Source organism: Vombatus ursinus, unplaced genomic scaffold (genome assembly GCF_900497805.2).
Source record: "Vombatus ursinus unplaced genomic scaffold, bare-nosed wombat genome assembly UNPS02014817.1, whole genome shotgun sequence".
Classification (NCBI taxonomy): domain Eukaryota; kingdom Metazoa; phylum Chordata; class Mammalia; order Diprotodontia; family Vombatidae; genus Vombatus; species Vombatus ursinus.
Window position 1 is genome coordinate 7,593,792 of NW_020954595.1, and position 22,132 is coordinate 7,615,923.

The window sequence follows — 22,132 nt, forward strand, 5'->3', positions numbered from 1 at the left end:
GCCCAGGTCATTCCAGGGTCCGGGGCTCTTTCTGATTGGCCCCAGTGCCTCTCTTGTGCATGGTTCTATGCTAGATATTTCTGGGCATAAAAGTGGGAGACGAGGGTCCCTTTTTGTTACTGTTCATCCTTTGTCCTGGAAGAAGACAATGACATCGCACAGAGGGTGGGTTAATGAACACTTAGAGGAGGAGGTTGGGATTACTCAGAGCCGTCCGGGCTGATCAAGAATGAGTCTTTCTAGACTGTGCTTACTCTATCGTCGTCTTCTTCTTTAGACGTGGTTATGATAAGGCCGGTCAGGGAAATGTCATTGGTCATAGGGGTGTTGGCTGAGAGCTGGAAGGGACCTGCAGGGGTCTCTCGAGCGACCTCTTTACTTTCCAGACACTGAAACATCCCATGTGGCATAGGCTCAACTGGAGAAGGGACAAAGGTGGATTTGAACCCAGGCCTTGTGACCCTAAGCCAGGGATATTTTGACAGCATCGTGTTTTCAATGAGACAGTTCACACAGACTCTTGATGTATATATCCTTGTAAATTAGATCGATAGATACAATGTTTACTAAAAACTTACTATGTGTCAGACTTTGTACTAAGATCTTGGGATACAGATAGAAGCAAACAAGACAGTGCCTACTCTCAAGGAGCTTACACTCTAAAGGGGGAGACAACTCACAAAGGGAGGCAGGAAAGTGGGGGGGCAGGAGAAGGGAAGGGGATACCAGAAGATACCCAAGGTGGGGACATCTTGTTCTGTGGAACTGAAAGCAGGCAGACCAGCAGAGACAAAGTGGGATGAATCCCCATGCAGGTTTGGGGACCTGGCCGCAGGATAAGGAAGGATGGCTTGGGAAGGGCAAGCAGAAGCCCCTTGTCCTGGCCCGCCCTACCCACCAGCAGTATAGTAAGCTTTCAAAGTTGTTTACCAGAGGGTAGAGCCCTCTTCAGAGGGTCTAGCATGAAAACCTGGGGTCAAGGGCAGCTAGGTGTCACAGTGGATAGAGCTCTGGACCTGGAGTTAGGAAGTCAAATCTGGTCTTGGACATTTAATCGCTGTGTGACCTTAGACAAGTCACTTAATCTCTGTTTGCCTCAGTTTTCTCAACTGTAAAATGGGGATCATATCTACCTTGCAGAGTTTTTGTGAAGATCAAGTGCGACAGCATTTGTCCAGCACTTAGCACAGTGCCTGGCACGTGATAGGTGCTTAATAAATGCTTGTTCCTCCCCCCACCCCAGGTGATTTTTAGTAGTGCTACTCCCATTGGGACAGGCCATCTGCTCTGCCCTCCCCCCCAGACTCCCAAGGAATAGCTCCCCCCAGAGATCCTCTAGGAACACAAGGCATTTTGGATACTCTCCTGTGGACTTAAGCTACTAGCCTCAGGTTCAGCCAGGAGGGAGATAGGGGTGAAGGTGGGGGAGAGAAAGGTGCTAGCTATGACATCTTCTTTCCAAACCCAAACTCAAATTTGCTTTGTAATTTTGACACCTCAGGCTGTTGCGGTTTTTCTGCAGGCTTCTTTCTCTGGGCCTGTTGGAGCTGAATCAGGCCAGCCTGGGGTAGAATCCTTAGGCAGGAGACTGCCACCTGTGGCCACTCTCAGAGGTGCGGCCATTCACCCAGCAGTGCCCTCAGCCTACTTGTCTGTTCACCATGGGGGTGCTGGGTCTGAGCGGTAAATGCTGGTAGCCTAGCTGAATGCCATTGCACTACAACCAGGCAGGCTGGGCTTTCCATGGACCCAAAACTCAGTGATGGGAGCCAGCCGCCCAAAAAGCTGCTGGAGGATTGAGTGATGGCAGGCGATGATACCCTGCCCTGATCGGAGAACATCTGTGTTATGGTGGTCAGCTGTCCTTGTGTCTCACTTGGGGACGGTCACAGGCACTAATTGTGGTTGGGATCACATCCCCCGACTTGAGAAATGCCACTATCTGCCTAGCATTTCCAGGGTCTGATATGAGCCCATTTGTTTGGCTCTTAGAACCCCTCACAGCCTGGCTCTAACTGGCTTCTCCAGCCTTTCTGCCCATCATTCCTTGTAGCCAGCTGCTTCTGTAACACACCACAGTCTATTTCCCCTCTCTTTGCCTTTGTTCAGACTATACAGCCATACCTAAAACACAGAATTCTCTCTTTACTACCCCCTCCAAAATTCATCTCAATGGCCACCTCCTACAGGAAGCCTACCCTGATGCCCCAGTACTAGTGTCTTGCTCCTCCCCAAAATTCACCTTGAATTGATTTTCTGTGTGCTGATTGATAGACCTGGTATCTCTGTTGAAAGGATGGAAGCCCCCGAGGAGCAGAAATGGCTTCGTAATGTCTTTGTTTCCCTTAAACCGGCCACATGGGGAGAAGGGCTGCACTTGGGTTTCATTGGTATAGGAGACTCCCAACTAAGGAAACACTCTCCACTAATGCAGGTTGGCACCTTCTCTGCAGCTACTAATACATGATTTTTGACTGACTGATTGACATTGATAATGTGGAGTGCATTCAGAAGAGGGAGACCAGCCCAGTGAAAGAAAGGCCACAAAACCATGCCATCAGGGAATCTTTGAAAGGACTGGCGAAGAAAAGATGGAGTCAGGGGATGTGTATGTGTATATGTGTGCGTATGTGTGCGTTTGTGTGTGTGTATGTGTGTGTGTGTGTGTATATGTGTGTATGTGTGTGTGTATATGTGTGTGTATGTGTGTGTGTGTATGTGTGTGTGTGTGTATGTAGACAGACAGATGTAGATGTAGCTATGTAGCTGTATGGCTATACAGCTATAGCTATAGTTAGCCCTGTATCTATGTTTCTTTTTAACATGCAAAGAACCCTCCTGTTGAAGTTTGTGATGGCCATGTGAATCAGGTTTGCCCTGCTTTGATCGATCCGTTGGCCCCAGAGGCTGCACTAGGCTGAGGCAGATTTCCATGGCAGATGGAGGCAGGGCTTCCTAACTGTTAGAACTGCCCCAAACTGGCCTGGGCTTCCGTGGGAGATGATGGGGCTGCCCCCACCCCAGTCCCTAAGTGAAGACAGAAGACCACTTCCTGGGAATGTGGAGCAGGGCCGCCTGCTCAGACGTGTTTGGGATCAGCCTGGCACCGAGGTCCCGTCCAACCCTAAGATGCTGTGATTCTTGGCAGGGTCGACATTCTAGGGAGGAGGGTCCTTGAAGGCCCAGCTCAGCAAGTTCTGGGGACCGAGGGCTTTGCTAGACTCCTTTCCCCCATTCTTCATGCAGACTTCACTTGACAACTGCCTGATGCGCCTCTCCCTCCCCATCTTACCCAGTGACCCAGTGTTCCTAACTGTTGCTTAGACTCCTCAACCCTTAAATTTTGCACGTCCCAGCTTTGTCTGGCTTAGTATTACTAGGACCAGAGTGCAGGGGAGACTGAGGCAGGCTGGTCAGCTGGATGAGGGGAGGACAGAGCCTCTATGGGGCTTGGGGCTTGGAGGGTATCTTCAGTAGAGTGGAAGCTCCTGGAAGGAGAGGACTGCTTTTCCCTTTGGTTCTCTGTATCTGAGGGCCTCGCCCATAGCCTGTCCCACAAGAAGAACTAAATAAATGAGAAATAAATGGAAGAATCTTCATATTGAGGGAGGGCAGGCTCACTGCCCACATCCTTTAGAGGCTGGGGGGAGGAGCCTCACGGCTCACCTCCTTTAGGGGCTGGGGGGGATGGCTAGGTTCATTACCCACCTCCTTTAGTGGCTGGGGGCATTGCTAGGCCATGCACAGGACACAGGATGAGAGCATAAGTCAGGAGGCTGGTACAGGTCCTTGCAGTGAAGGGCTTGGGCCCTTGAAGGACCGTGCCCTTGGGTTAGCAACAGAGAATTATATTCAGTTTTGACTGTACCTTTTCCAAAAAGGAGAGAGTAGAGAAGGTCCTGAGCAGAAATTGTTTGACAGCCTGAAAAAAGACCCTTTAAGGCCTCGAGGATTCTTACCCTGGGTCTGTGAATTTGGACTTTTTTTTTTTTTAGCGTTTTCACAACAATCTTTCAGCATAATTGAAATCCTTTGTAATTACACATACTTTATTTTATGCATTTAAAGACACGGCCATGGAAAGATCCGTGACACACAGATGACTGCCGAAAGGCTGTGGGACTGGATATGTTTAGCTAGATGACTTGATTTCTAGCTTTAAATGTATAAAAGGATTTTTATAGGGAGAATGTGGAGTAGTTTCTTTTTGTTTGAGAAAGAATGAACAAGAGGAAATAAGCCTAAATTAAAGAGAAGAGATTTTGGTTGGACATAAAGAGGCCGCTTTGACCAGTGGAGGGCTGAAACTTTGGAATGGGCTACTGAGGATGGTGGGGCGTCTCTGTCCTTGGCAGCCTTCAAGGAGAGAGGGGGTGGGTCTCCTTCCTGTTGAGTTTGGGGGATGAGCCTGCCTGAAGTCTAGGGCCTGGCCCACAGGATCTCGGGAGAGCTTTCGAGTCCTGGGGGTCTGGATTTACTGTTTTTATTCAGGAAACTTAGTAATAAAACCAGCCTTTAAAACATTTCCCCAAGGGAACGATTGACCTGACTCATTCTTGGGTTCTGGTTCCCATTCTGTGCTGGGAGCAGGGCAGATCCAGAACAACCCAGACAGTTCCTTTCTGAACCACAGGAAAGTTGCTGAGTCATGAGAAGTAAGTGACTGGTGAAAACCCCAGCTCGGGGCTTCCCCAGGAGGCTGGGGGGCTTCCAGCAAATCAGGCTGAGTGTGCTTCCCCTTTCCTCAGTCTAACCCTACCATGGGCAGCCTGAAAGAGGGCAACTGAAGCTTGAGGGAAGGGGAGGGAAAGAAGCATTTATATGGAGCTGACTGTGTGTCAGGCACTGTGCTGAAAGCTTTACGAATACTTTCTCATTTGATCCTCGCAAGAACACTGTAAAATATGTGCTGTTATGACCCCCTTTTGCAGTTAAGGTAAACAGAGGTTAAATGACTTGCCCAGGGTCACACAGCCAGCAAGTGTTTGAGGTCACATTTGAACTCAGGTCTTCCTGATTCCAGCCCATTGAGGGGTGGTCCTCTGATGGCCACTAAGAACCTTAGATCTTTCAGCACAGCTGGGAGGGTCACCTTGGCTTCCTTTCCCTAATCACTCAATTAACTTTTGTTCTTCTGGCCTTCACTACCTAAAGGATGGAGATGTTACAGATCACCTCTCGCCCAAGGTCCTACAGTCCCCTTAAGGGGGTTCGAGGTGTACAGGCTCTAGCCTCCACCGGTGATATTCTCCCAAGTGTCGGGGGTCCCTAGTACCCCAGTTCCATTTAACTGCATTGGTTGCACCATCTCCATCTAGGGCTAGTAACATTAATTTTTGGAAGCCAAGAATGGGCCTTTGTAGTGATTGCTGTTCAATTTTATTTTATTTTTAATTAGATTTAGTTTTTTCCATTAACATATATTTATTTTCTCTCCTTCCCACCTTCTTTCAGTCACAATGAGAAAGGGAAAAAACAAACAAACAAACCTCTTGTAACAAACGTGCATGTTTAAGCAGAACCAATTGCCACATTGACCCTGTCCAGAACCGTGTGTCTTGTTCTGTGTCTTGAGTGCATCAGCTCTGTGGGGAGGTGGGGAGCATTGCTCCTCTGGAATCACGGTTAGTCATTAGGTTGGTCAGAGGTCTTGGGTCTTTCAAGATTGTTTTCACAGTGCTGTAATTGCATAAACTGTTCTCCTGGTTCAACTCGTGAAAACCTTTCTGGATGTGGGCACCGTCATCCGGGATGTTTATCTGCTCTGTGCAGTTTTTATGAGAGGGACATCTGTGCTTTTCTCAAAGCCATTGATAAAAGTGTTTTAATAGCTCAAGGCCAGAACTGAGCAAAAGTTTGAAAAGAACCTTCTCCTTTCAGGGCTGTAGGATAAAGCTGGACTTCATTCCTTAAGGCCAGATTAGGTCAGAATGCCCAAGTATAGGTCCATAGAACCATCACTGGGAGGACAAACAGTGCTCATTTGGCTATATGGTTGAAATCCTACTTGCTGATATGATAACCTTGAGTACAAGCATTTATTAAGCACCTGCTGTCTGCCATGGATTGTGCTTGGCAGGGGTATACAAAGGCAAAAATGAAACAGTCTCACGGAGCTTACATTCTACTGAACAAGAGGATAAGGGCCTAGCAGAGTTGAAGGGCAGGAAAAGCTCTTCAGAGCTAATGGGACGGGCCCCATGTTGGAATTCTGGCTCTGCCATGAACCTCTGTGTGGGCTTGGGCAAATCGCACCACCTGTGGGGGCCTTGGTTTCCTCATCTGTAAAATGAAAGGTTCAGAACAAGTCCTGAAGCCTCTTTCAGCTCTGGCTCCAGTGAAGCCGTCTAGCTAAGCCTGTGGTGCCATCTAAACTTTGTTAGACGCTGGCACTGAACTCTTGTTTCCTATGAAGACTGGAGCCTCTTTCCCACGGCCACTCGGATAGCTCCTTGGGCTATGAGTGGCACAGGGTCTGAGCATGTGCAAGATGGCACAGGGACCGGCTTAGTATCTGTGGGCTACCAAGTGTGGGCATTGCTGAAGTCTGCAGCCGCGAATAGGGGCGCCTCAGCTCCAGCTGGCTGTTCCATCTTCCCCTTCAGTCAGTGCCAAGAATGGAGAGGTGACGAATGAGTGTCCTCCTTTTGTGAGTTCTTTGGGGAAGAGAGAAGCCTTGCACGCTGGTTCTGCCTCCAACCCTTCAAAGACACTCAGTCATTCCCCAGGCAGCTCCTCAAAGTCTCCTCTCAACTTGAAGGCCCCATGGCAGTCTAGCTGGGTGGTATGGGGGCCTCTCTCCCCCTGTGGGAAGGAGTTCCAAGGTATTTCTGAGAGCCTCTGCTTATGCCTGCTTTGAGAATTTGGGAGTTCTCAAGGAGTCAGTTCCTGGAATCAAGGAGTGAACCAAGTCTTAGTTTATACTTTGCAGAAGGGGGAGGATGGCTGTGTGGATGTGGGGACCTATTACCACTCAAGGGCTGATATGTTTGGCACCAGCCCCTCTTTCCAAGCTGGTCCTGACCCTGTGTCCTGAATGGAATGTGGGAACATCCAATAACTGCACACGGTTTTTATTCCTGCCCTCTGGTGGTCATTGAAAAAGTGAAATCAGGTCCCAGGCACCTTGTGGCTTCCTCTTCATTCCTTCAGGGCCATGCTCAGCACTGCTCTAGGATGCTGCCAGAGGATGTCCCAGATGAGGCGGTCCCTACCCGCCTAGCTCTTACAGTCTTCGAGGCACCTGGTTGGACAGAATGCAGAACAATGTCTTCTTTAATTCCTCACAATTTATGCCCTTTCTCCTTGAACCCTTTCAGTTTGCTACTGGCGTATGTAAGGTACATTTTCTGCTGTTCCTGCAGGAGAGAGACAGAATTTTCTCCCATTAAAAATGTTATTGTTGTCTTTTGTTTTTACGTCAATCATTTGGTTTCCTGAGATCTCTCCCATTGAATACTCCCTTGTAAAAGGAAAACTGTTAAGGAAAAGGACCAAAGCTGTGACTCATGCAACATTGAGTGCCCATAGACCTCCACTTCACTACGAGAGGAGGGAGGTGTCTTCCATCCCTAGTTCTCCAGGACCAGTCCCCCTAACCCCCTCTCTGTCTCCTGTCTTCCCTGGCTACCTTTCCCAGTCCCCATTCGTGCTGCTGCCTTCCCTCTGGATTATTACCCAGTGTGTATCTTGCTGGTACCTAGTTGTATTTAGGTGGTCTCTCCAGTGGACTGTGGGATCCTTGAGAACAGCAGCTGTTTTTGCCTTTCTTTGTATCTCCAGTGCCTGGCATATAGTAGGTGCTTAGTGAATGCTTGTTGGTCGACTGATTGATAGTCACAGTTAAGGAGAGTTGGGCTGCATTTGGCGGTCTTTTCTTTGACGTGACTGTCCTTGTGTGTATATTGTCCTCAAGGTGTTCGTTGCTTTGTAGAAATCCATACACATCTTCCCAGAGGCACAGAATTGGAGAGCTGGAGGAGACCTTGGCTGCCATAGAGTCCGTCTCAAGGCCTAGAGTCACCCTCTGTGATGTACGTGACACAGTGGTGGTTCAGCCTTGTCTTGGACACTTCCAAGAAGGGGGAAGCCATTGCCTCACAGGCCAGCCCATTCCACTTTGGCTGGTTCACGCTTCCCCGATTCTTTACTTCTGGTTCTCTCTGTTCTAGGAAATGTCCACTGAATAACCTTATTGCTAACATTTATTCAGCAAGCATTTATTAAGTGCTTACTGTAGTCCAGGTGCTAGGGATACAAAGATGAAAGAGAACCACCCCTGCCCTCAAGGAACTTCCAGTCCACTAGGAACAATGGTATGTGTCTAGAAAATGAAATATTAAAGGCATACAAAGTAATTTCCCAGGGAAGGACCCCAGTGGCTGGGGCAGGCAGTCAATACAGGCTTCTTGGAGCAAGTGACTCTTGAACTAAACTTGGAAGGAAGCGAGGGAGCCTGTTAGAAGTTGTGAATGGTGAGATGTGAACCGGAGACACCTGACATGTCCCAGAGTGTGCTCATCACTTCTGGAGATGCACTGCTCACCTACCACAGATCAGCAGCCTGGGAGGGACCTGGGATATTTGATAAATGCCTAGGCAGCTAGGGTGCAGCAGCTAGAGTTCTGATCTTGGACTTCAGTTCCTGCCTCGGACACTAGTTGTGTGACCCTGGGTAAATCACTTAACTTTTTGGTCTCAGTTTCCTCATCTGTAAAAATAGGGATAATAATAGCATCTACCTTACAGGGTAGTAAAGGGCTCTGCCAACCTTAAAGTACAATGTAAATGTTAGCTATTATTATTAGTCATTATTATTAACTACCCTTTAGAGGTGCCCTTTGGGGTGATGATGGGGAATAAATATACAGGGTGGTAGTGGTCAGAGAAATCCAAATTAAACCACTCCAAGATTCCACAGGGGACAAAAAAAGGAAAATGACAAGTGTTGGAAGCTTTGGGAAAATGGAAGGAGAATAAGGTTATAAGAATATATATATATATATATGAATAAACATTTATTTAGTACCTACTATTTGCCAGGTGCTGCACTGTTGTTGGAGCTGTGAATTGGTTCAGGAAAGCAATTTGGAACTATGCCCTGAAAGTTCCCAAATTGTACATATCCTTTGACCCATCCAGAGTGCCATTAGGCCTATTCCCCCAAGAGATCAAAGAAAGAAGAGAAGGATCCATATGTAGAAAAATATTCATAGTCGCTCTTTTTGTGGTAGCAAAGAACTGGAAACTAAGGGAGTGCCCATCAATTGGGGTATGGATGGGCAGATTATGGTTTTCTTGGCAAAGACACTGAAGTGGTTGGCCATTTCCTCCTCAAGATCATTTTAACAGATGAGGAAACTGAGGCAAACAGGGTTAAGTGACTTGTCCAGAGTCGCACAGCTAATATGGAATACAAATTGGAATTGTACTGTAAGAAATGGTGAAAGGGATGGTTTCAGAGAAGCCTGAAAAGATTGGTGTGAACTGATGCAAATTGAGGCACACATAACCAGGAGAACAATTTGTATAACAACCACAACGTTGTAAGACAAACAACTCTGAAGGACTAGAATTCTGATCAGTGCAATGACAGCACAATGACAACCGTGATTCCGGAGAGGATGCAGCACGGCCCCGATCTGACAGAGATGTGTCGCACTAAGGGTGCAGACTGAGACCTCTGGTTTTTGGATGTGACTAATTTGGGAGTTTGTTTTGCTTGACTATGAATAGCTATCTCACGGGTTTCTTTTTTCTTCTTCCTTCTTGTGGGGGGAGACTTGTGGAACAGAGAGAAAATAAGTTTTTGTTACTTGAAAAAAATTAAATTAAAGAAACAAAATAGATAGTGCGCATCATGGGCAGTTACTGATTTTCACGGGGCAAACTCCGTTTGAGAGCCACATGCTACAGGGGAAAGAAGCTGGCATTGGAGCCAGAAGACCAGGGGTCAAATATTAATTCAATCGAAAGTGTTTTTGAAAGAAGGCAAGAATATATTTAAGACATTATAAGTGACATTATAAGATATTATAAATTCCCTTCCAACTCTGAATCATCAATCTCATGATGCTGTGATGAGGAATGTGGTCATTTCTACTCCATCCTTCTCTTCCCTTACCAGGATGGAGATCCAGTTCGTCCAGGGGTTGCCATGACAGATCTTGCCACTGGATTGTATTCATATGGCGCCATCATGGCGGGGCTCTTGCAAAGGTACAAAACGGGGAGAGGTCTCCATATCGATTGCAACCTGCTGTCATCTCAGGTATGAGCCAAACAACAATGTTACATTTCACAGAATGGCCATAAAGTGAGTGATTAGGTTCTCTTTCCCTATACCAAGTCATCTCATTGCCCCAAACTCTAAGGAAGTACATTTCTTCTGTTGTAGTGGATTTTTGTTGTACTGAGCATTGCTTGAAATACTTAGGCTGCTGGCTAGGGCCTGAAGAGAGTATTCCCAACAGTGAGATCACCTACCCACTGAGATGTGGAAACAGAAATGGGCTGTGGCCATAGGGTGGATTTTCACTGTCAAGGTATTTATTGTAATGTATTAAGCAGATGAGATTTTCTCCATCCTGAGACGGGGGTACAGTTGTTACATTTTTGAGACTCAGTCTTCCTTTCTTCAGATCGCAAGGTCCTAGGTTAACAAGGTATTGCTTTTCTTGAACTCTTGGTCATCTGGGGGCCTAAAAGGGTTAGCTCACAAACAGCTGGGTACCAGCAATGAGGTGACACCATGGGTAGAGCTCTGGGCCTGGAGTCCGGGAGACAGTTCAGGTATTTACTGTGTGACCCTGGACAAATTGCTTAACCTATATTGCTTAACCTCAGTTTCCTCATCTCTAAAATGGAGATAATTACAGCACTTGCCTCCCAGGATTTTTGTGAGGATCAAATGAGATACTGTAAAGGGCCTGACACATAGTAGGTGCTTAATAAATGTTTCTTTCTTCTCTCCTTCACTGCCCCTACAAGGACAGGGAGACACTGTGGAAGGGCCCTGGCATTCATTTCAGGAGAGGCCTGGTTTCAGCCCTGACCTCTGGCATTTCTTGGTTGTAGGTTCTCTGAGAAACACAACAATAGCTCTTGGGGTTATTCCGTGTGTTTTTCACTGGGAGCTTCAGGTCCATCTTCCCAAGGGAGAACAAAATAAAATTTAATTTGTGAGAGGAGACATTTTACTGTGGGAAAACTGCTTTATGGGCTCTGGGGGCTCCAGCTTGGAATGTCAACTTGGATGCCAAACACGGGCAAATCATAAACCTAGGAACCCGGTTCTGATGTCCTTCTTCCAATGATTGGGAAAAATTGTGAAGGCCATGTTGCTACAAAGAAAAAGAAAGAAAGAAAGAAAGAAAAGAAATAGATAAGTGGAACAAGAACTGTTAGAGGCTTGTAATGGCTTGGTAGGAGTCGGCTCTGGAGCCAGAGGAGCTGGGTTTGAGTTTTGCTGTTTACTCCTTCTGTTAATATGAGGCAAATCATGTAATTCCTCTAGCCACTCGTTCCTTGTCAGTGAAAGGAGATGATTATACGTATGTCTTTTGGGGTCCCTTACTGCCTTCCATCTATGATCTCTTGATCTAAATTTAAACAGAAGAACTGTCACAAAATGCTTCCTGAACTCTTTTCCCTTTCAAGGCAGTTAAAATATAGACCCATAGTTTATCGGAGGTGGACAGGGCCTTCCTGAGCTGAAGCCCCTCGTGGGGAAGTCATCTGACAGAGAGAGTATTTTGTGTAGTAGGTGGCACAAGGCTGACCTTGGAGTCATAAAGACTTGAATTCAAATCCTACCTCTGAGTTATACTCTAGGACTCAGGGTCTCAGCAACTTTCCAAGACTCTAAGTAATAGAGGAGTTGAAGACCTGGCATCTGTATCTGAAAAATGGACATGAAACTATATATATTTTTTGTGCTACAATCTCAAAAACTCATGGGGATGTAGATTTTGAGCTGGAAGTGAACATAGAGTAGATGGCCTCTACTCCAACCAGCTCATTTTATAGATGAGAAAACTGAGGCCCAGCACGGTCTAGCGGGCTTCCCAGGGTCACCCAAGTAGTAATGAGTGGAGGTGGGATTTGGACCCTGGCACCTCTGATTTGAATTCCAGGTGTGACGGTCCAGAACCTGTGTGACCTTCAATGAGTCGCAATCTCTCGGGGTATTAGTTTCTTCCCTTGTGAAGGAAAGACTGGCACTAAATGGTCTCCAGCATTCCTTCTAGCTCATGTTTCCAAGGGCTATGGTATGTCGGAATGGAATGAGATGTTAGAGCCTCGTTAGTAATGACGTTTTCTGGGAAGAAGCTGGAGAAATACGGAAAGATGTGAATGTCAAAGAGAGAAATTCACCAACTTGGGAAAACAACATAAACTATTGCTTTGAGCTTCAGACGTCAGTGGGCAGCTCACCACGCTGTGGTGGGACGGCCTTTTTCAAGCCCGCCCTGATGGACAACCCACGGGTACAATGAGAATGTACACAGTGTAAATGAAAAGAGCAACAAAATACATCGGAATGCTGTGGGTTTATAATGACCGTTCCTGTGTCCAGAGATTGTCAGTCAGCAAACATTTATTAAGCACCTACTATGTGCTAAGCTCTGGGGATACAGAGAAAGGCAAAAGACAGTCCCTGTTCTCAAGGAGTTCATAGTCTGATAGGGACGACAACATGATATGATAATGTACACACGAGATACAGACGCAGGATAAACTGGAAATCATTCTCAGAGGGCAGGCTTAATTAAGGGGGGGTCTGAAAAGGCTTCCTGTGGAAGGTGATAATTTAGCTAGGACTTGAAGGTAAAGAAGAGGAAAGAAAAAAGATGAGGAATGAATGAAGGAAGGAAAAAAGCACTTATTAAGCTCTTACTGTGTGCAAAGTGCTGGGGATATGCATCGTAAAGTCAGACGCTCTTTGCTCTCAAGGGCCGGATTGGGGAGATGACTCAAATGTGTCAGATGAAAAGGTTCCATGGTCCTTAGGATGCAGCCGCAAAGCAGAGAGTCATGCCTACGGCAGTGTCATTTCCATTGGTAGCGTCCCGTCAGTTCCTGGTGTTGAACTGTGGATGGGGCCGAGGATTTTGGTGGCAAGAACTTTCTTTCCTGCATTCCCACCAGTTGTGGCGTCAGCCTCTGCAGGGCAGGTCCAGGCTGCATCCCCTCAGGGCTGGCTTCCCGGGATGAGGGCTGGGGGCATAGGCTGGCTGTTCCCAAGCCTCCTGGGTTCCTGGACGTGTTTCTCAGGCTGCTGCTGGTGCTTTGGCTGGCCTGACAATGCCCCCATCTCTCTCAGGGTGACTTGCTTTCTCTGTGAAGGGCAGCTGGTGAGGATGGAAAGGGAGCTCTTTCATTGGGTTGGAGAAGTGGGGGACCACAGGTATAGAAAGCCGCATGTGTGGTCAGATGCGGATGGTGGGTCAATTGGTTCTATTTAAATGCCCCCCCCCACCTTCCCGCTCCCTGCCCCTTATTGTAAGGGAAGGGTCACTGAGTTATGGCTAGTAATGGAGCCATCACTTTTATACAGACCTTTAAGATTTACCAAGGAGCTTTACACGTATTAATTCACTTGATCCTCAGTAATCCTGTGAGTTTACTGATGCTGGTCCGGCTATCTCCATTTTACAGATGAGGAAACTGAGGCCTACAGAGGGGAAAGCACTTGCCTAAAGTCAAACACTAAGTATTCAAGCTGGCGTACAAACCACAATCTCTTGCCTCCCCATCCGTTTCTCTTAATTTATCCTTTTCTTCTCCCCTTTTTCTCCTATCTTAAAGAAATTACTCTCAAATGTCAAAAAACAAACATTTCTATGGGTAAGATAGAACAGAAAATGAGGATTATAGTGAGCCTGTGAGTTTCTATGACATACAGTGACTTTCCCCCTTCTTCTCTCTCTAAGGAGTCACGGCATTGATCTGGAGTACGCACACGTGTATGCACGCACGTGGTTTTGGAGTTGCTGGGGGTCCTGACAAGTGCAGTGACTTGCCCAGAGTCACTCAGGCGGGATGTGTCAGAGGTAGAATTTGAACTCGGGTCTTTCTCCCAATAGAGAGGCTGGTTCTCTCTAGATTCAGTGATGCTGCCTCTCAGCAAACATAGACATTTTCCGGGTGCTAGGTTCTTTACTGTGGAATGGAGGGGAGCCTGAGTTCTTGGGGCTGTTCCAGGGGTTGCATGTTCTCAACAGGCTCCCAGCTGGGCCTGCAGGTGTCTGTTGTCTGAGACCAGCCTAGGGATATTGACCCTAGGTTGGCTTCCTGCCCAGTGGGGCCTTCTTAGTCATGGGCATTCATTCCATCGACCTTCTTCTAAGTTTTAGGGGCTGCAATCTGCATTGTAGAAGGGACTGTCTGTAGCTGCTAGGCTTCCTGAAATCCTCTAGTATTTTATATTCACTTAATAAAAGTTTGCACTCTATTTTTTTCAATACAAAAATATGAAAGGCATATTATATATATATATATATATATATATATATATATTTTTTTTTTAATTGTTCTTAAGTTGTGTCCAACTCTTCATAACCCCATTTGGGGTTTTCTTGGTGGAGATACTGGAGTAGTTTGCCATTTCCTTCTTCATTTCGTTTTACAGATGAGGAAACTGAGACAAACGGGGTTAAATGACTTGTCCACGGTCACACAGCTTGTCTGAGGTCAGATCTGAACTCAGATCTTCCTACTCCAGGCCCCATGTTCTATCCACTATGCCTCCTCACACGTTGCCCCTTAAAAAAATGACCAAGATACTAAATTAATTTGTCTTTTGTCTGCATTTCAATTGATTTCTTTTTTGTGGGGGAGAGGGCTTCCATGTGGTCAGATTATGGTATGAAACAACTCCAAAAGTCCTCTTTCCAAAGCTAGAGGGCGTTTGGTCAATATGGCAGCCTCTGCTCAATGTGGCAGCCTCTTCCTTTTCAACTCTGTATCCAGCTGCCTTCTAGTCCTAATATCTTGGGATTTAAAATATGAATAATTAACTTAGTGAATATTTTAGTGGGCTTAGTGAAATTAGTGAATAATTGACTTCCTGACATATTTCGTAGCTTATGTTGGCCTTTAATCATTTGCACTTTGGTTGGTATGTCCAGGTGTAATAGTACCGTTACTAACAGTAATCTGTAAATAGGGAAATATTTCCACAGTAGCCTCTGCCCAGGGAAGTCCCTTCAGAGAACTTTGGACTTTACAGGCTGTGAAAGGGACACAGAATCACCTTCCCTTTAACAAAATACTTCCTATGTATCAAGCTTTGAGGTAGTTGTGGGAATAAGGAAACAAAATCAAATTAACCACTGTCCTCAGGAAGCTTCCAGTCTGCTGGGGGAAACAGCAAACATAGAAAAGCAAATGTAAAGTAGATTTGGGGGGGCGGGAGCCATCATAACTGAGGGATCAGGAGAGAGCTTGTGTAGGAGGTGTCTGTCAGTGAACTGAGATTTGAAGCCAACCTGGGATTCTGGGGCTAAGATGAGGAAGGAAGCTCATGCTAGGCATGGAGCACAAACTATGCAAAGCCCTGGAGGTGGGAGATGAAATCTTGTATAGAGGCAGTAACAGGCCAGTTTGACTGAAATGCAGAATGTATTTGGGGGGGGGGGGGTCTTCATGAATCATCAGCTCCAGAGGGAGGCAGAGTATGAAAAGCTATTGATACCAAATGGAGGAGTTTGAATTTAATTTAATTATTGGACAAATGGAGGGCCCCCAAATTTTCTGAGCTCTGCCTTAGGAATAGTAGTTCGATTGGCGAGGGGAGAAGTTGGAGGGAGACCAAGCAGCAGGTTCTTGCAGCAGTTGAGGTAAAAGGATAGTTTCCTAAGCACACAGGGATGGGGTGAGACAGCCATGAGCTTATTCCACCCTCCCCGATTCAGCTTAACCTCAGCAATTTCTCAGGATGCCCCATCTCAGTCAGCCTCCCACGGCAGCCTTGATGTGGCCTTGGCCCATGCCGTGCCGGTTAAGACTTCATGGTGCCTTCCTGGCTGGGCTTCTGGGGGCAGCAGCTCACTCGGCAGTGTCCTTTCATTTCCTCTAGACCTTATCAATCGTTCCCTTTCTGGGATCGTCTCCAATCAGATTCTACCTTCCTGCCGCTTGGTCCTCACCAGTCCTAATTGTTTCTGTAGTTTGGGGGCATTTTTTCTTCATCTTTTCTTTACCTTCCTCTGTGTTTAGATAGATATAAATGCTCTCTTTTGTGTTTTCCTGCTATGATCAAGGGCGTCTTATAACTGGGATTTTCATTTGAAATCAGTGAGAAAAAGATACATGTGGAAATTGGAGTATGGTACAAAATAGAGCATTCGAGGAGACGGGGCAAGTCTGCAGCTTGCTTTAAAAAGAGTATCTCAAGAGGGACGAAGTCAAGGACATTGCTCCTAGACTTGGATCCGGAAGGGGCCTCTGAGACCATGAGTCCAGCTTGCCCCCACACAGCGATGCCCTCTGTAGCTGCTCCGATGTGCGGGAATCTGGTTTTCTCTGGAAGAGCTCCAGGGCTGGTCATGGGGTAGTCCTTCACCTTGGGACAGCTCTGAGCAGTAGGAAGTATTTCTATTACAGAGCTGATCTCTGCAGGTTTCCTCAATTGTCCTGAGCTCTGCTTTGTGGGATAGCACAAATAGAGCACTACTGAATGGCTTTCATATAAGAACCCTTGCCATGCATGAAGTTGGCCCCACTTCTGAGTCTTCTCCTCTTTAGGCTAAACGGTCTCAGTTCCTTCAGGGATCCCCACTTTCCTTTCCTTTCTAAGTGCTCACAAATCATTCCCAATACAAAATCATTCTCCCTGGCCTGGGGTTGGAAAAATCCATCTTTTTTGCTTTTGAAAATTTGGATATGTGGAAAAAAAACCCCTAATATGCTGTTGGTGGAACTGTGAACTGATCCAACCAATTTTTAGAGTAATCTGGAGTTATATCCAAAGAGTTTTAAGACTGTATATATACCCCTTGACTTAGCAATACTGCTATTAGGTCTATTTTCCCAAAGAGATCAGGGAAAAAGGAAATGAACCTGTACATTCTAAAATGTTTCAAGCAGTTCTCTTTGTGGTGGCAAAGAACTGGAAATTGAGAGGAAGCCCATCAATTGGGGAATGGCTGAATCAATTGTGATATAGGATTATGATGGAATATTATTGGGCTATAAGAAATGACGTCCAGGTTGATTTTAGAGAAAAACATGGAAGCATTTGCATGAAATAATGAAGAGTGAAATGAGCAGAACCAAGAGGACATTGTATACATTAATGGCAATATTGTTTGAAAAATTGCTATGAATGATTAAGTTATTTTGAGTATTATAAAACTCAAATCATCTGCAAAGAACCTATGAAGGAAGATACTATCCATCTTCAGAGAAAGAACTGATAAGTAGACATATGCTTATGTTTTGGTTTTACATATCTATATCTATTTATCTGTCTCTCTGTCTGTTTGCCTATCTGTATCTATCTTTCTATCTATCTATCTATCTGTCTATCTATATCTGTGTCCAATAGTGGCCTTCTCTACTGTGGGATGGGGAGGGAGGGAGGGAGAGAGTTTGGAACTTAAAATGTAACAAAAAAGTAAAATTAAATTAAAAAAAGAAAATTTGGATCTTTTCTGGTCACTCATCTTGCACACTCATTCTCCATGATTATGCCAAGATCGTATCTGTGAATTCTTTATCAACTATATAACAATCTTTTCATATCAAATGACTGGATATAAAAAAGGGAAACATTTTATATGATATTAAAATTCATAGGCATATTTTTTTCTACCTACATTTTGAAAATTGGTGATTGGATCATCTTTTCCTGAATGTCCTGTTTTTTGTTTTTATAAGATAGTGAGGATTTATTAAGCACCCGCTATGTGTTAGGCACTGTGGTGAGTACTGGAGATAAAAAAAGAAAGAAAAGGAGGGGTACCTAGGTGGCACAGTGAATAGAGCACCGGCCCTGGAGTGAGGAGGACCTGAGTTCAAATCCAGCCTCAGACACATAACACTTACTAGCTGTGTGACCCTGGGCAAGTCACTTAACCCCAATTGCCTCGCAAAAAAACTCCCCAAAAAAACAAAAACAAAAACAAAAAAAACCAGAGAGAAATAAAGGCAAAAGCAGTCCGCATTCTTGAGGACCTTACAGTTGAGTGGGGGAGGCATTGCAAATAACTGGGTCCAGACAGGCTCCATCGTGGATGAATTGGGGATAATCACCAGAGGGAAGGCCCCTAGCAATAAGAGGGCAGGACAAGCTTCTTGGAGTAAGTGGGATTTGAGCTGAGCCCTGAGGGAAGCCAGGGAAGGCAGGAGGCAGAGTTAAGGAGGGAGGGCATTCCAGCTGCTGAAGGGGATCTGGAGGTGGAAGAAGAACGAGAGGCCCGAGGGGCTGGGCCATGGAGGGGCTCGAGGTGAAGAGGCCTGGGGAGGAGGGAGCACTTTAAACGCCAGCCAGCCAAGGGTTTGCTGTTTGATGCTGGAGACAATAGGGTAGGTACGAGGCCAGCTTTTCACCTGAGCGAGGCTTGCACAATTCTGGTACTTTTAACGTGCCACTCAACGCCTCTGGTTGTCTAGGCAAGATCTGAGACAAGGCTGTATAAAAAGTGTCTCGTTAGCATCAGAAATGTTCTGAGAGAACAAAATGTTAATGGCTGAAAGCTATTAATTTCCCATTATCATTAGTATCGTCTTTCCCAAAGGAGAAGGATTTTCTCGTTTGACTTCAGCCATCAATCAGTTTAGTAGAACATTTATAGACTCGCTCTAAAAGTCATTCTGAGCTGTGCAGGGTGCCGCACCCTCGCCTCGCACATCCCTCTATGCGCTCCGTGCTGCGACTCACTTGGCTTTCATCGCCACTGCTCACACACACGACATCACATCTCCCGCCACCTTGTCTTTGCCCAAACTGTGCCCTGTGCCTGCAATCTTCTCACTCCTTGGACTCTCTGACTCCCTTCACTCATCCCCTCGGTGTTCGGGCCATGTCTAGGGAGGAGATTTGATATTAATGTGATCTCTATTTCCTATTGACTTACCTGTGTCCATATTTGCACTCAATAGAATGTAAGCTCCTTGAGGACAGGGCCTGGTTCATTCTTTGTACTTATATTTCCAACACAGTGCCTGGCATACAGTAGGTGCTTAATAAATGCTTATTAAATGAGTGAATGAACTGGTCATTGACCTATAAGCTATGTAAACGTGAGACATTTTAAGTGGTAGGAAAAGATACCCCAATACTATTTCTCAGCACTCCTCTAAGAAAGAATACTTCATGCCCATTTTCATCCCTCTCACACATTTATTTTCTACTTTGAACAAGGGTTTATTTGCCTTAAGCAAATTATTATTATTAATAACAATAGTAATAAGAGGCAGTATGGTGTAGTGGCTAGAGAACTGGCCTCGAAGCAGAGAAGGCCTAGGGTCAAGTGTTGCCTTTGACAAGTACAGCGGGGTGACCTTGGACAGTCCCTCATCTGTCGGTGGGGCCAGGCCTCTCTCCAGACTCTAAGTTATAGAGAAGGGTCATTGTTTGGGGGTGAGGTGGGGAGGGGAGGGTTCCTTACCCTAGAGTTCCTTACTTAGATAAAACACTGATCTAGTCCGTATCATTTTTTAAAAAAAAGCATTTATTTATATAATTTTATTTATTTGATTGTTTACTTATCTATCTATCTGTCTGTCTGTCTATCTCTGTCCATACCTATGATTTCATTTGAGTGGAAACTCCCTCCATGCATGCATGTTGGTAGCTTACCTATAATTTCTAGTTTTAGAAAATTTGGGGGAGCAGTGGGACGTGAAGCGACGTGTTGGGAGTCACCCGTCTAGGCTCTAGGGTCAAAGGGTCACAGCTAAACAACCAGATGGAAACTGAAGCCATCTAGCCTTGCCTCCTTTTACAGATGAGGATGCCCAACGCCCAGTGACCAGGGGGTCTGGGTTTGAATCACGGCCAGTCCTCCAGCCATTAGGCCACACTGCCTTCCATGAAGATTGCATGGACTGTGTGAGCTGCCACCGTGAGAAGCCTGGGATCCAGCACAGTTGCACACTACCTGCTTTCTTTACTCTTTGTTAAACACAGTATGTGGTGGGGATGAGTGAGGGACCCGCCTTTGTATACAGGGGCCCTGTGGGAGCTGGGCAGGCTTGGAGGGTGCCTGGTGATTTGCTCAGATGATTTGTGGGCCCCAGCAGGGCCACAACCAGCATCGCCCTGAGAAGAGGCTTGCCCCCCTGCCTGCCTCCTGTCTGTGGTTGGCCAAGGGTGCCTGCTTCTTGTACTTTCTAGATTATACACTTTTAACCCTTGTTATAAAGGGCTTTATGTATATATGTATATATGTATTTTTTTTTTGTCTCATGTCAGCATCTAAACAGTGCCCTGTAGATGATACTGGTAAATAAGGAGGAAGTGGGTTTGGATGTGGTTTCAATTATGCTGTGGCTCCTTTTCCTCTGTTGTGGCTTGAAAAGAAATCTCTCTTGGAAGTTTTAATATCCTTCCTGTGTTTAATTGCAAACAGGCTCCTGACATCACCACCACAATGGGTCAGACTCTGGAGGACCCAACGTGTGTAGGGGGGAAGGGAGGAAGCAAAAGGAGGCAGGGAGGGAGGGAAGGAGAGAGAAAGAGAGAGAGAGAGAGATGGAGAGAGACAGAGACAGAGAGACAGAGACAGAGAGAAACAGAGAGACAGAGACAGAGAGAGAGACAGAGACAGAGAGAAACAGAGACAGAGAGAGAGAGAGAGAGACAGAGACAGAGACAGAGAGAATGCATGCACCCCCCTCCCACCTCACCCACGGCCATTTATGGGGTATCCCTTTTCCACATGTGAGTATGCTTTGTGTTGAGAGGTCAGGGACACCTTTAATTCTTGTGATGTCTATGAAAAGTTCTATGAGACCTGTGGACATGGAACAGCTTTGGAAAGGGAGGTACGCAATTTTTCTCAAGACACCCAGCTGTGTTTCTTGTGAGCCTCTCCCCTTTACAGGCTTTTGAGCTGCAGGAGATCAGAGACACCTTCTTGGATGGACCCCTCCTCAGAGAGACTGAAGTGAGGAGACTGGTCATCAGAGAGAGGCAGTGATTCGATTAAGGTTGCAGGATCATGAATTTGGAGCAGAAAGGGACCTCAGAAGCCAAATTCTCATCTTCAGATAAGGGAATGGAAGCTCAAGGCAGTTCTGTGACTTGCCCATGGTCACACAAGAGAAACACAAGGGTGGGTTTTACTCTCGAGCAAGTAAAATGTCAGATCTAGAATTTGAACCCAGTGTCTCTGGTCCCAAATCCAGTGCTCCTTCCCAACTAAAATTTCACCTTCTGCAGAAAACCTTCCTTAACCTCTCTTAATCCCAAGGTCTTCCCTCTGTCCATTTATCTGTTAATCCTCTAGATAGCATGTTTGCACGTGTTGGTTTGTATGCTGTCTCCCCATTAGACTGTCTGCCCAACGGACCAAGGGCCTTTATCATTCTCTCTTGAAATTAGGAGGACACTTAGTGAAACTCTTGGGTTATCCTTTGCTCTCATTCTGGTCAGCCCATCCATCATTAATTTAGTGGATCCCTTTATGTTTCTTTTCCTTTGTAATTCCTCATTTGTAATGTGGTCCCTTTTGTAATGTAGTGAGGTCTTCCTTCAACCGAATGTAAGCTCTTTGAGAGCAGGGACTGTCTTTTTGCTTCATTCCTCTCTTGGATCTATCTGCCCCTGACTTTCAAAACTATGTGTCAGCTGCTATCTCATCCTGAAACATCTCCCAGCACCTGGACCCTCTTCTTCCTAGAACATTGAATCATTCCTCTGTCCTTTTCACCCTTGAAGGTCCCTCCACCAGGCTGGCTTCCCTTCTCTCATTGGTGAATTTCTCCTGGGGTCTCCATTTTGTGGAATGGCCCTGGGCTGGCCAGCCTTCATTTTCCTCCTTACTCTGTTTTTCACTTTCTGGACTTCAAAACCATGCCCCTGATCTGGGTACCTCTATTTCTCCCTTTCCCCTTTTCAGCTTTCTTTTTTGCGTGTTGTCTTCCATTAAAATGTAAGCTCCTCGAGGGAAAGAAATGTCAT

General features: G+C 46.0%; 1 protein-coding gene across 6 annotated transcripts in view; it reads left to right on the plus strand.

Moving 5' to 3' along the window:
* SUGCT (succinyl-CoA:glutarate-CoA transferase) overlaps nt 1-22,132 on the plus strand; it is a 629,460-nt gene that overhangs the window by 71,868 nt on the left and 535,460 nt on the right. For all 6 annotated transcript variants that reach the window (XM_027835947.1, XM_027835950.1, XM_027835951.1 and 3 more), the window contains one exon: nt 10,127-10,270. In XM_027835947.1, coding sequence (XP_027691748.1) covers nt 10,127-10,270 — 144 coding nt within the window. The remainder of the gene's footprint in view (nt 1-10,126; nt 10,271-22,132) is intronic.